At 41.8% G+C, this 15169-nt stretch overlaps 1 protein-coding gene across 5 annotated transcripts in view; it reads left to right on the top strand.

Annotated features, from left to right (window-relative positions):
- Window positions 1–233: 233 nt before the first annotated feature.
- LOC139410143 (B cell linker) overlaps window positions 234–15169 on the top strand; it is a 31794-nt gene continuing 16858 nt past the window's right edge. Inside the window, exons 1-4 of one of the 5 annotated variants that reach the window (XM_071155590.1) lie at window positions 234–399; window positions 596–658; window positions 5155–5201; window positions 13918–13983. In XM_071155590.1, coding sequence (XP_071011691.1) covers window positions 331–399; window positions 596–658; window positions 5155–5201; window positions 13918–13983 — 245 coding nt within the window. In that variant the 5' untranslated portion in view covers window positions 234–330. Of the gene's footprint in view, window positions 400–595; window positions 659–1450; window positions 1546–5154; window positions 5202–5446; window positions 5757–12511; window positions 13012–13917; window positions 13984–15169 lie in introns of those variants that run through there. The other 4 variants (XM_071155607.1, XM_071155615.1, XM_071155623.1 and 1 more) reach the window with 4 other exon arrangements.

Below are 15169 nucleotides of genomic sequence, written 5' to 3'. Positions count from 1 at the left end.
ATGTAGTCAATGAAAGTCCCCTTTCAAATGTAATATCTCACTTTGACTTTGAGGAAGTTTTTATTTCCCATTTTCTCCCTGCAGATTAAGGGGAATTTGTTTCAGAAATATGACTTTTTTTTTTAGAGCACGAGAGAGAGAAAGAGGGAGAGATAGAGAGTGAGAGAGAGAATGGCCTGCCCCGGTGAGAGATGACCTCCCCTCCTCCCCCTTGTCCACTTCCTGATGTGGGACTTGAGTGCTGTAGTGGAGTCATGGTGTGAGAGAGAGGTCAGTCCATCACTTTCTATCAGAGCCTGGACTTCAGAGCTCCCTTTGGTGGTGACAGTGATGAACTTGCCGACCAGGGAGCAGTGTGAGGACTGGAGTTCAGCTCAGGTGGCCAGCTTACTGCGCCAGGTGAGTGGGAGGAGAAATTCTTTCCTTGGCGTCTCCAAGGAACTGTGTGTGTGTGTGTGTGTTTATTTTGGGAAGGTACTGCTAGTTACACCAATGAGCAAAGAACAACTACATTATTGTAAGCAACTGAAAGTATTCACCAAACCACAGCAAATGATGCGTTGATCATTAGGATGTATGTCATACTGCTTTTCAGAATCAAATGCGAGAATGTGCTGCAACTGTTGAAAGAATGAGGATTAACGGACAGAGGTTTATGGTACGTTATTTTGTTATACACTCTCTCCCTTGACATCTCAATACTATCTGACTACTACTTCCAATACTACCACAACATTTTATCACCAAACCACAGCAAACCCACAATTCGATATCAACAGGTACATAATAACTTTTTGCTTTTGGCCAAATTGAGTGTGGTGTCCTAATGATGTAAGAGTAGACAATAGACTTGGACTCTAAATTCCCTTCAAATTCCTACGGCAATTATGGCCTTGAAAGGAGTGCAATAATTAAAATGTCCTAATGCTAATTTCAGCCATAGGTTGCTGAAATTAGTGGACATTATTTATCCATTCTCACTAAATCCTAAATCCTTAATTAACTGGTATTGTTCATTTAGGGGAGACAAAATCTGACAGGTTTGCAACATCGTTGGTAAACATGAGATTTGCAAGACAAAAACTTCCAATCCTTTCGAAATGCATAACGGACATAATGGATTTTCCAGCAGTATGCTGAGTGTATGAGACAGGGTAAAGCAACAGTCAAGTTGACAGAGTCTGGTGAAAGTTTACAGGAAGTGACCAATTATTAGTTGTTTTTTTTTAAATCGCCACCTTTACTTCCCAGAATGACATAAATAGTGAGGCATCAAATCAACTTCCACTTTGAGAATACCACAGCGCTACAGGAAGTAGTAACACTGTGGGACATTTCTCTCCATTTCTCCCCACATTAACAGACGTTTGTACAAAACAATAATTTCTTGCTACGTGCTATCGCTAGTCCCTACATTGAGTGAACACCAACGCCAGAGTCTGGTTCCCATTATCAATTAGCTATAACAAAATATTTACCATTTGGTCTTTTGTTTTGGTATCACCAACTAGGCCTACTCACCACCGCTGTTGAACAAGCTTCTAGGTAGGCCTCTTTATTTGGTTTCTCCTGTGTTTTCATTTGATATGAGAAACGCTAATGTTTAATACAAACAATGCTTTTGTTTTCAGTATTAAGTTAAGTATTGGCTATTGTAATGTAAAGTGTGCGGTACCGTTAAGGTGTAGCCTATAATCACTGTTAGTGAAGGATTTACCTGTTCGAAGGTGTGAACGGTTTATTCACAGTGTTCTGCATTCTGGGTGAGCCGCTTGTCTAGGTGGCGGGCCTGATCTAGGTAACATGCTGCAAAGTCATTCGCCGCGGCAATGACTAAGGAGTTCTTGTCGTCTAAGGGTTTTATTTATGTGAGCTTTGCTACTGTATCTAGTTTTCGATGCATTATTCAGTGACCCTGCACAGCTTTCATTTGGAGGTAGGATACCACAGCAGTACTACGTACGAGGGATTTTGATAAACTGAACATTAACTTTCAAGTTGTCCGTCTATGCCTCCTAGCTAGTTTTAACTCCCCCAAATAAGGTCAATGGGGATTTCAAGGTGAATCAATCAAAGTCATTAATGTTTCAAAGGATTCGCTTTTGATGTGTGGGTTACCAGACCAGATCTAAAACATAGACCTACATGTATTGATTGATATAGCATTTATTGATCTAGTCAGAACACCTGGGTTCAGCTAAGACTCGTGTAACCCCAAGCTTCATAGTTTGCAGCACTCTCTGCAATGCCAACTTGCCATATTCAAGCTCTGGAGCTTTGAGGATTAAACTCAAAATGAGACAGACACATTGTTCCCAGTCACTGCCCTAGTATCCGTTCTCCCATTCAGTTAGAGACTTAAAAAACGCTAAACTAGCTTTGGAACTAGATCGTGTTCAAGATGATTCTCTACTACTATTGTGACAATGCTTGACCCTGTTATTGTAAACAGTGCAAATCCCGGCAGCGACCAAGAGAAGAATCAGGTGTGCACTCGGGCGCATGCACGCAAAATGCACGCAAAATGCACGCAAAATAATAAATAAGATTGAAAAAGCAATGCTGAAAACATTTTATAGTCTACTGATACATGCATACCAAAGGCCCAGTGCCCAAATTTTGTGAAAAAAATAATATTTTTTTATATATTTTTTAAGTTATACTTGCTAACTTTCTCATTGTAAAACAGCAATGGTGAGATTAAGGCTACTGCTATTCATGGGTTTATAATGTGTTGTCTGCATGTATCCAATCTATTTAGTCAGGCAATGTCCACATTATTCTCACATATTTTAGAATGTCATAATAATTGAATTATTTTTAAAGTGGTAATGGCCTACTTTTTCTTTTATACTTTTTGCATGATGTTTTGTGGGAGTGGGGGGGGCGTTCTATATTAGGCCCTGTACGTTTCAATTCTATAAATTATACAAACAATTGTATAACATTGAGGTCCTTGAACACTACAATTAAGCGCATGAAAGATTCCCTGAAAGTCCTTGAATTTGACTTGCCAATGTCTGTATAAACCCTGCTTAAAGGATGTATAGTCCTAGGCCTATGTTGCTGTATAGGTGGAGTTATGAGCCAATTTGCATTTATTCACTTTTATTCCTCAAAAAGTACACATGTGGAACTGCATTTAAAAAAATCATTTTTGTTTCAAACCGTTTTGAAATGTGTATCCCAATGTCACACATTGGCCCCATTATTTATAGAAAGACTCGTGTCCATGTTGCTAGCGTACACACTTAAAAGTGTGTAGTAACTTTTAAGTAAAAAAATTGTTCTATATAGTTCCAAATAAGGATTCTTTGGCTCATATTGACAGCTTTTCCCTTTTTGGTGCAAAAAATAAACCATTGTTTAAGGTTATATGATGAACCATGCTCATAGGGTTCTAAATGGAGCCTTTATGGTGCTATGGAAAACATTTTCCTAAGGTTCTTTAAAGAACCATTAAAAAAGGTTCTATAGAGCACCAATATCAGTACAAATACAGCACTTTTTGGTTTTGCATAGAAGGGCAGAGAGGACCTGCTCTTGCCGTGCTGCATGACCTCTGTATGTCAGCCTGTGTAGGTGCTGCGGGTGCTTTTTTAGATGGATTTGCATATTCATGTGGTATTTATAGCCTTAAACATAATATGACATATTGACATATTATGGTTGGCTGTGCATGCAGCTCTCAGAAAGTGAGCCGGTCTTTTCTCTCATGTTTCCCATATGACTTATTATCATATCTCCACAGGCACAACCGAGGGCAGGGCGGCAGAGGGTCCGGCTTTCCACATCATGTGTGGGTAGTAGCAAGTCCTGGATGGTGTTTGAAGCTGTAGCGGTTCAACATTCCTCCATGCACTTTATATGGTGATGATGTGGAGTGCCTTACTTCACTCAGCAGAGGGGTATTTTAGTATGTGAGGCATGGGAGATGTGGTTGGAGAGAAGGCAAGTGTCTTGTAACAGAGGGAGTTAACAACACTATCATTGAGGTCTGAGATCCTCCCGTATTTCCTTGGCAGAGTGCTAAAGGAAAAACGTTGCGTTGCTATGTTGATTTTAGGTGGAGGGCAGGCTGGGTCAGACTGTGGTTCCACCGCTCTCTCTTTCCTCGAGCTGATTTAGATTTCAAACAAGTCTTGAAAACCTAGTTAGAATAGGAGCTTTGAGGTCCTGCGGAGTGCAGAAGCTCTAGTGTCTTCTGTAGCGGGGACTGCTGGTCTTCAATATGCAGGAGTGGTTTCAGGGCATAGGGCCTATTGTGTTTCATTCAAACACCGGGAGAAACTTGCCATAAATAATTCAATCTGGGAGCAGCATATGCAAAGGCACTCAGGCGAAATATTTGATATTTTATTCAGTGTCAAAAAGTTAAGCCTGAATTTAGGTGGAGATGCTTTTCCTCCTATAAGTGAGTGAAATGATCAAGTGTGCACCTTCATGTGTGTGTGGGGGTCTGTTTCTCTGTGAGGAAGGGGATGCCTCTCATATTAAGGAATCTGACTGATTTACAGATGATTCAATCATGAACCTGCGTACTAAAGTTCATTATGCTGAAAATCAATTCAACCTAATACAAGCAAGGGATAACAAGAAAGGAGAGCAAGTGAGACCAAAGGAGGACCCTGAAGCAATCAATTATGAATGAAGAGAGAAATGCATAATTTAGCATGATTTAGAGAACATTTTATATTTTTGTGTAATTTTACTCTGGAATTCAGGGCAACTGCTTCCCTTCAAAGATAACCATGAAAATACAATTTATTGAGGGATGTGAGTAGACATTGGAGACATCATTGTCATTTTTTCAAATGTAATGTCACAGGGCACTGGAATGACATATTTAGTAAACAAATTAGGGACAACATAAGATTGAGTGTAATCTGCACCGGATCAAGGGTACACAAGTAGGGCCATAAAATAACAATCATTTTCCTATTAAAAAGCAGGCATGCTTCAAAGGCTTTTGGCTGTTTTAGCGTCATGCTGCCATCTGGTGTAAGCTACGAAGTGATACATTTCATAACCGGCGCAACATGGTGTGTAAAACTGAATTACAGATTGTGATGTTATTTTGCAAAACCCAACATAAGAACCATTCAGTTACAGTACACACAGATTTGTATTTTTCTGCTTCTTTTACTTTAACAGAATCTGTCTGACAGTGATATGAGCAGGTTCAGCCTCATCCACCAGCCGTGAGTAACCCTCTATTTCTCTGTTCTCTCTTCCCTCACACTCTCTCTGTCCTCCTCTTGTGTTCTTCCCTCATGTGAACACAGCAGATAGCTGAGGCCTTTGAGGGGGAATACCAAGAGAGCACTGCAAAGCAGGTGTGGGTGTGCGTGTGTAGGTGTGCCCTCCGAGGGGGAAATGTTCAGTCTATTTTAGTAGGCTGATAGATTTGTGAACTCTTTCCTTATGAGTTCCCGTTTTCATGTAGTTAATCATAAACTTTTGCAAATAGGAAGTTGCATAAGCAATTCCAGAATTGAGCCTCACACGTGCTCATGATTTCCTTGCCTTGTTTCAGTGTTTCCACTGTTTGGTTTTGTTTGACATCTGATGAAGAAACATGTGGATTATTAGGGAGCCAGAGCTTTAGAGGGAAATGTAAAATGGGCTCCCCTTCTGATCAGGTCTGCTAGTGTTAAAATACTGTAGTTACTATTGTCAATACACTTCCTGGCAAACTAACCAGAGTTCCAGATATAGCTACTCTACTGAATAAGCGACATGAGTCAACTGACAAGGTATGTAAACCATAAACCACACTTAGAGTAACACTAGTGTACTATAACCTGTGACTCATTTCTGCTCATATGGGTAAGCTTGAGGCTAGTGGGTCAAAGAGGTCCCGAACAGGTTCACCGTTCATGTTATCACATGTGTTGCCTTGCAAGTTGACAGGACACATTACCCAACAAATAGAAACAGAACATTCTAACAATTAGGAACGTGAGCCATTTTACTTTGATACAGTAGCCTACAGTGCAGCACTGTAGTGATGTCCTCTGGGTTCATATTGTGCATTTTGTTGCCCAAAATAAATTCAATCCAACCCATGTAATTTGAAAGTTTAATCACACATGTTCCACTGCAAATTGGGCCTAATAACAATGCTGGAACCCTGACTAGAACCCTTTTTGAAAATATAATACCCAACAGCCTGAGCATTGCACAGTAAAAGATTCAGGCAATTTATTACAACTTTCGAATAGTGGCATCGGAGAATGTTCACTCAGTATTTTAGCAACCATTGGGTGTTTCCATCTATTGAGAAATTGCAGTTGTTTCACCACAGTTCCTCAGATAATTCTAAACTCATGTCAGTGAAGGCTACCCTCTGTTTACTGTGCTGGCTGTTCAGAGGCTGTTCACAGCAGGGGGCAATATTTCCCTTTATAAACTGCCAAGTTGTGTGGTGGGAATGTTGTGTCAGTCCCAATGACACAGAAAAGGCATCATATTCACTCCCTCTGATAATAAACCTATACGCACAGATAAGATAGCTCTGCGGGCCCTCGTGGTACTTCACACAAGCCCCTCCGTCCTGCATTGGGGAACTCTTGCAATTCTATACATTGCCATTTTAGTTAACCTTTGTCATGTCTAATGTTTCTCCATGTAATATTTGAGTGACTCAGACATGACAAAATATATGGGTGAAGAAACCTAGCTAATAAAAATAGCTCTAAGGTATGCAATGACTGACATGAAAAGGAAAACTGATGATGCACGACCCAATTTCGAAATCGCGCCTCGTGCATTCTACTATTACAACTTTCAAAAAGTAAGTTGTAAGCCAGCCCTTACAAATTCCAAACTCCCTCCCACACCAGCCTCTAAATCAGACTAATCCTGCCCGCGGTGGTTTGATTACATTTTAGGGGGGGGGGGGGGGGGGGGGGGGGGAATGGTAACGAGACCCGTAACATAACTCATGCAAAGTATAGTGACAAAGTAACAGTGAGAACAAAAACCACAGACAACTAAAAGTTACCGTCAAACACTCAGGGTTTATTTCTAAACACACGGTAAAGGGGGGCGGGAAAAGGGGCTGAGCTGGACCCAAGGAAAGAAACAAATATCCCAAAACTAGACTAGCCTACTTCAAGACAGCTAACTAACCAAAAATACAGTGGGTGGTCCATCCACTTTTAACTAGTGTATTTAGACAAAGTTTACCTACGGGTAGTGTACGCCCATGGGTGACTTGTCTTGGTACCCCCTTTTCCCACCAATAAACAGTCACACACCATAACAATACTCACAGGTGGGGACAAAGTGACATGTAGACATAAACCAAACAAGACATCAACAGAGAGATTGCATGACAGAGAGATGGAGCTCCAGAGGAAACTGAATGGGTTTTTAAACCAAGGGAAAGGGGATGTGATTGGGTAATGGAAACAGGTGTCTTCTGATAAGCGACTGATTGATGACTAATTGGGGAATGATGATTGCCACCTGTGAGGGGAGAAGGAGATAAAATAAATACACACAGAATACTTGTATCCTTAACACCCCCCACCCTTTTAAGCAACCCTAGGGAGGATTGCGACCACAGTATTTACAAAACATACAAAAGCACTTGTTTTTACACGAGACAGCATCTGCCAACACATTTTCAGAACCTTTTTTATGCTGCCTCCTGGGTAGGTCCGTGGGAGGTCCGTGGGGCAACGCACAATTGGCCTAGCGTCGTTAGGGAGGGCTTGGCCGGTAGGGATATCCTTGTCTCATCGCGCACCAGCGACTCCTGTGGTGGGCCGGGCGCAGTGCACGCTAACCAAGGTCACCAGGTGCACGGTGTTTCCTCCGACACATTGGTGAGGCTGACTTCCGGGTTGGATGCGCGCTGTGTTAAGAAGCAGTGCGGCTTGGTTGGGTTGTGTATCAGAGGATGCAAGACTCTTAACCGTCGTCTCTCCCGAGCCTGTACGGGAGTTGTAGCGATGAGACAAGATAGTAGCTACTAAAAATGTTAAAATATATATTTTAAAAAACAAATAAGGGCCCAATGCATTAGGCACGGGTTCTGGTTGTACATCCGGCAGTATATACACAATCACTGGTAGTCCAATGGAACCAATATAAACTTAAGTGTTGTAGAGATAACAAAACAAGAGCTTCTTGTTCAATAGTTGCATAATTTGTCTGACATTTGTTAAACTTACGAGAAAAACAACAGGATGTTCCACTCCACTTTTGTCCTGCTGCAGTAGAGAAGCACCAGCACCTCTGGCACTAGCATCTAACTCAAGTTTAAACGGTTGTTGAAAATCCAGAGCAGCAAGTACAGGGGTATTACATAAGAGTGCTTTAGCAGATTCAAAAGCGATCTTACAATCAGGGGACCACACAAATGATCTAGCCAGACTGAGCAAATCGGTCAATGGAGCAACTACAGCAGAGACATTTTTACAGAAACTACAGTAGTAGCCAACCATCCCTAAAAAGCAGCGTAGCTCTCGTCTGGTGGTAGGTGCAGGGAATGCAGTTATAGCCAAGACCTTGGCATCAACAGGGCGCACCTGTCCATGGCCGACCTCTTTCCGAGATAGGTAACCGTAGCTTTCCCAAACTCGCACTTTGACAAGTTCAGGGTTAGAGAATCAGCTGCCAAACGTTCACATACTACCCTTAGAGAGGCAACATGATCTGACCACTCAGATGAATAAATTACTAGGTCATCAAGGTATGCACTACAATTGGGAACGCCAGCTAATACAGAGTTAACCAGTCGTTGGAAAGTGGCTGGTGCATTTCGCATCCCAAAAGCCATGACTGAGTACTGTAGGAAGTTGTCTGTGGTTACAAAGGCAGAAGCACGGGAGGTTAACGGAACCTGCCAGTAACCTTTTAAGAGGTCCAACTTAGTTACATAAGTGGCAGCATCAAGTGTCAATACAGTCGTCCAGTCTGGGTAACGTAAACGAATCTGGCATTGTGACAGAATTTACCTTTCGATAATCCGTACATAACCTGGACACGTACCATCAGGTTTAGGAACCAGAATGCAAGGAGAACTCCAAGGACTTGAACTTGGCGTAGCCAGGTCATTCTCCAACAAATATATTTCACTTCATCCCTCATTATCTTCCTCTTAGAAGCATTGATACGATATGGGTGTTGCTTGATAGGGGCAGCATTTCCAACATTAATGTCATGTTCCAACACGTTTGTGCGAGTAGGAACGTCATTAAAGAGACATGGAAAACTGTAGCAGCCTCACAATATCGTCGGCCTGTCCATCCGTTAAATGAACCAGACCTGATGGGAGAGACAGCAGCATTTCGGAGTTTGGCAATCTAATGCACTGCTGCTGAGTATTGCGCAACTCCAATCCATCTCCATCAACAATATGACAGTCCTCTATCATAGCAGTAGAAGCAGAAGAGACAGCAGTACCTTGCGCTGTTTTTGAACTCTCTAACTGGGTGATGGGTCGGGTGTGATATGCTTTCAACATGTTAACGTGGCACACACACGAGATTGGCGTTTTCTATCAGGAGTTTGAAGCACATGATCAGTTTCACTTAATTTCTTTCAATGAAATAAGAACCAGAGAAACGAACTGACAGTGAAGATCCTGGAACAGGCAATAACACCAGTACTTGGTCACCTGGCTGTAGTGGACAAGAAACAGCCTCTTTATCAGTGTCTTTTCATACTCTGTGGAACAGAGCTTCCTTTGCGAGAGCACAGGCTTGGTGTTTTGCGCTCATGAAAGCAACTAACATAGTCCAACACATTCTCATCTCCTGTACACAACTCTTGGGACAAAAACTGTTCTTTAAGAACTTGCATCGGTCCTCTCACTGTGTGACCAAACACTAGTTCAGCCGGACTGAACCCTAGGGACTCCTGCAGTTTCACGAGCAGCAAACAAAACTAGAGGAACTCCCTCATCCCAATCTTTCTCAGATCCAAATAATATTTACATAGCATAGACTTCAGTGTCTGATGCTATCGTTCAAGCGCACCCTGAGACGCTGGGTGATATACTCTTGCCACACGGTGCATAATTGATAAGGATTTTAACACCTGCTTGAAGAGCTTTGATAGGAAATTGGTACCTTGATCACTTTGTACCACCTTAGGTAACCCAAATGTTGTGAAGAATTTAATTAAGGCTTTACTCACTACCGGGGCTGTAATCCTTCACAGAGGAATGGCCTCGGGGTATCTTGTTGCCATACACAACCGTTAACAGAAACTGGTTACCCGATTTTGTCTTCGGTAATGGTCCAACACAATCAACCACCACATGTTCGAATGGTTCACCTATGACAGATATGGGACAAAGAGGAGCGGGAGGAATAACCGGATTTGGTTTTCCTGTTGTCTGACATGTGTGGCACGTCCTACAGAACTGAGCCACATCTTGTTTTAAACCTGGCCAAAATAAATGTAGAAGGACCCGATCATAAGTCTTGGTGATTCCTAAATGACCAGAGTACTGGTGATCATGAGCAAGGGATAACACATTTTGTCGAAAGGCTGTAGGAATCACTATTCGGTAAACAGCATGCCAATCTCCGTCCGCGTCTACATGGGATGTCCATTTACGCATGAAGAGATTACCATCAATGAAGTACGCCACGTTCTTCTTCTTTACCTGTTCTAATGAGACAACACTAGAAAAACATTTAGCAAGCTTGTCAACCTTTTGGTTAGCAATCAGCTGCTCACGAGTGACTGGTAACTGTATTGCATCAGCAATAAGTTCAACAAACTTCGATTCTTCCCTGGGCTATTTGTCAGAGGTGATCAGCTTCCCAGAGGTAGCACACAACCCATCCTCTTGATCAACCTCTTTGAACAGAACAGTGTTCGACAAATCGTCACCCACTTGTCGTGCCTGAGCAGGAGTGACAGCACAAGCGGGGAACACATGTGGGTAACTCTGTGCCAGCTCATTGGAGAGAGAGTGGTCACTTTTATCCAATACGGGTACTACCTTTCCTCCGGCAATATGGTTACCCATTATAAAAGGTAACACCTTTTACTGGCAACATTGGACGTACCCCCACTCTGAATATTCCACTGATTAACTCAGAGTGGACTTTCAAAGTGCAATGGCACTGGGCCAAAATCCATGTCAATACCCTGAACTAACACACTGGAACCACAGTATGTATCGTTGGATAAGGGAAACACATCAGACATGGTGGCTTGGCACGAAGAGGCATCCCTTGTTTGCGTTTTAGCAGGAAGCAATCATTAATCATATGTCCCACTTTATGACAATAGAAACAGGGACGCTCATTCTTCTGGCGTGCTTCTGGCCGACTAGGGCTAAAAGTAGGCAATTCAGTGGCTCTACTCAGTATGAGCCGAAAACACTCGTGCGTCAACACAAGCTTGTCTGCCAACACAACGCTTGACAGGGAGGATGCTTTCTGTTCGTTTCGGTAAACTACAATGTGGTCAGGTAAGCAATTTTGAAACTCTTCCAACAAGATTAACTCCCGGAGAGAGTTGAAATCAGTTACCTCCTTACTAGCAGCATGCCATTTATCAAACAGATTTCCATTGTCTCTAGAAAATTACTAGAAGACTTCTAATGAGACCTAAGTCTGTCGGTATGCCTCAGGCACAAGCTCATAGGCATGAAGAACAGTAGCTTTGACCGCTTCATCATTCAAACTGTCTTCAAGAGGTAGCGCTGACAAAACCTCTTGGGATTTACCAGTTAATTTACACTGAAGTAATAGGCACCATACCTCTGCAGGCCATTTCAATGCTACGGCTATACCCTCAAAAACACAAATATAGGGGTCAACCTCTGACTCTCTGAACAAAGGTACCAAGGAAATCTGCCTACTAATGCCAAAAGTGTTGGAAGACACAGCTGGTGAGGACGGCTCACTAACAGGCACAGCAGTAACGGAGGCTAACCTCGCTGTCTCTGCCTTATGAGACCCGTAACATAACTCATGCAAAGTATAGTGACAAAGTAAGAGTGAGAACAAAAACCACAGACAACTAAAAGTTAACATCAAACACTCAGGGTTTATTTCTAAACACACGGTAAAGGGGAGCGGGAAAAGGGGCTGAGCTGGACCCAAGGAAAGAAACAAATATCCAAAAACACTCCTAAGCTAGACTAGCCTACTTCAATACAGATAACTAACCAAAAATACAGTGAGTGGTCCGCCCAATTCTAACTAGTGTATTTAGACTAAGTTTACCCACGGGTAGTGTATGCCCATGGGCGACTTTTCTTGGTACCCCCTTTTCCCACCAACAAGCAAACAGTCACACACCATAACAATACTCACATGTGGGGACAAAGTGACATGTAGACATAAACCAAACAAGAGCTCTACAGAGAGATTGCATGACAGAGAGATGGCACTCCAGAGGAAACAACTGAAAGGGTAAGTAAGGGTAACTAAGTTTAAACCAAGGGAAAGGGGATGTGATTGGGTAATGGAAACAGGAGGAGGTGTGTCTTCTGATTAGCGACTGATTGATGACTGATTGGGGAATGATGATTGCCACCTGTGAAGAGGGGAGAAGGAGAGAAAAGAAATACACACACAGAATACTTGTATCCGTAACAGGGGGCAATCCAAAACTCACTTAGGACCCCCAAAAGGCTAGAGCCGGCCCTGGGTTATGTGAAACTCATTTGGAAGCATTACGGGAAATAGCGTTGTGTTCAAATTGATCATGAAGAAGAAAGAAATTTCAAGGAGAGTTTCACCCACAACAAAATACTGCAAAATAGTGTGGTCAAACTCATGGAATGGAAAGGAGAAGTGATTGTTCTTGCAGAGGTGTTATTTTTTTCCCCTCCGCTATGATCACTGATTGCTGTATGACTTGTTCAGTAGAGTAATCTTAGGCAGGCAGCCAATGCCAGTGAATTCATTCACAACGCAGACATTGAGCTGGATAGTAGCTAGACGCAGAAGGTGGCCTCTCTGGTCAATTGCCTGATTAATATATGGATACATTTAACAAGTTCACAGCTCCTGCAACTGTAAAACTTCGGTAAGAGATACCCATATTTCTATGTTGGGCTATGTATTTGTAAAACTGGGAAAGATGTTTAATGGTTAACCTTTGTGATCAGAACAACCTAAATTCTGACTATGTTTCAATGGTTATGATGACGTAGTGGCAACTGGCAAGTAAAAGAAATGCCTACAGTAAATATATAGTATAATTATATGCACAAAGTGCCAACCATTTATAATACTGTACATATGTTCAATTATTTTCTGCCATGCTCACAAGAATAGATTTACCCAACAATAGCTTATTGTAGGCACCAATTTTTTTATTTATTTTTTATCAAATGTTGCATCTAGATGAAGTTAAGCAGTAAAAATGGGTTTATTGTATAGTATTTTCTTTTATGAAGGAGCTGGGTGGCTGTTACATACATTTTTTAAAAAGTGCTAGTGATGCAACATTTGAAAGGGAGAGGGAATGTGGTAAGAGAAGGCTGACTAATGTGGATGTTCCTGTAATTACACCTGTCTCACACCCGTCTCCCTCATGCTCTCAATCTGTAATTGCATGTAGGCTACAGTGAGTAAGTAAGTTCTAGTGTGTGCGGGTGTGTACTTGACTCAGAACTACAGTTAACCTTCACCTCCAAGTGCTAGCCAACATGGAAAGTTTACTCTGAAAAAGTTATTCCATGTTATTCCATGTTGAAGTTAACATATTTTCAGTGTTTCTGCAATAAACTCGGCCGGGACCATATATTTAGACTACGCCATATTCTAGTATTAACATACATGATTGAGCTATAACATTTTTGTCTAGCGCCTGTTATTACTTCCAAATTGTGTCAATAGTTATGTCCTGTATTACGTTCATGAACATTACATGGTTTTTGTTGAATATGTTAGAATAACTTTAATGAGAAGCTTTAAACGTGTCTTCCAGCCAGCTTCAGAAGATGGTCCAGGATATCAAGAAGAATGATGGCAGTATCCTGAACAGGCTGAGAAGGTCAGTCTATTAAAATGAATGTTTGACACACTCCATACACAGAGAGCATTACTCAACACTATTCTCTGTGACCCACAAGTTAGCAGGGACACCAGTTGTGCCTCATAGTTCAATATTTTCCATACACTACACTGAATCGAGCGGTAGACATTTATCTGAAATACAGTATAAAGGAATGAGAGTCCAGCCCCTGTTGCAGCTCTATAGGTGGGAACAATAACAGAGATGTGTAGTGTAATGGAACTACGTGCATCTCAGTTCAGCTGAGAGTGCAGTGCGCTCACATGGTATAATTAGGGGTTCAGAGCACAGCGACGCTGCAAAACCTATTGTTATTCTTAGATCATTTTGTTAGTAATGCCACTTTAATAATGTTTACATATCTTGCATTACTCATCTCATATGTATGTACTGTATTTTATACCATCTATTGTATCTTGCTTATGCCACTCTGTCATTGCTCATCCATATATTTATATGTATATTTTCTTATTCCATTCCTATACTTAGATTGGTGTGTATTAGGTAGTTGTTGTGGAATTGTCAGATTACTTGTTAGATATTGCTGCACTGTCGGAACTAGAAGCACAAGCATTTCGCAATAACATCTGCTAACCATGTGTATGTGACCAATACAATACAATTTGATTTGATTGTTTTTTTTACTTTTGAAAAACTTCTACTCATGAATCATAAGTCCAAATAACATACAGCTGGTGGGTTTTACGCTGCATCGGCAAGATAGAACAGCTGCCTCCGGTAAGACGAGGGGTGGCGGTGTGTATATTTTGTAAATGACAGCTGGTGCACAAAATCTATTAGTAAGGAAGCCTCGAGGGTTTGCTCACATGAGGTAGAGTATCTCATGATAAGCTGTAGACCACACTATTTACCAATTTACCAATATATTCTTCGTAGCTGTCTATTTACCACCACAAACCGATGCCGGCACTAAGACCACACTCAATGAGCTGTATATGGCAAAAAGCAAACAGGAAAAAGCGAATCCGGAGGCGGCGCTCCTAGTGGCCGGGACATTAATGCAGGGAAACATAAATCTGTTTTGCCTCATTTCTATCAGCATGTGAAATGTGCAACCAGAGGGAAAAAAACACTAGACCACCTTTACTCCACACACAGAGACGCGTACAAAGCTCTGCCTCGCCCTTTATTTGGCAAATCTGAC

This window comes from Oncorhynchus clarkii, chromosome 1 (assembly GCF_045791955.1).
Source record: "Oncorhynchus clarkii lewisi isolate Uvic-CL-2024 chromosome 1, UVic_Ocla_1.0, whole genome shotgun sequence".
NCBI classification, from domain to species: Eukaryota; Metazoa; Chordata; class Actinopteri; order Salmoniformes; family Salmonidae; genus Oncorhynchus; species Oncorhynchus clarkii.
The sequence above is the reverse complement of the archived record's forward strand: the minus strand, read 5'-3'. Positions and strand labels throughout refer to the sequence as shown.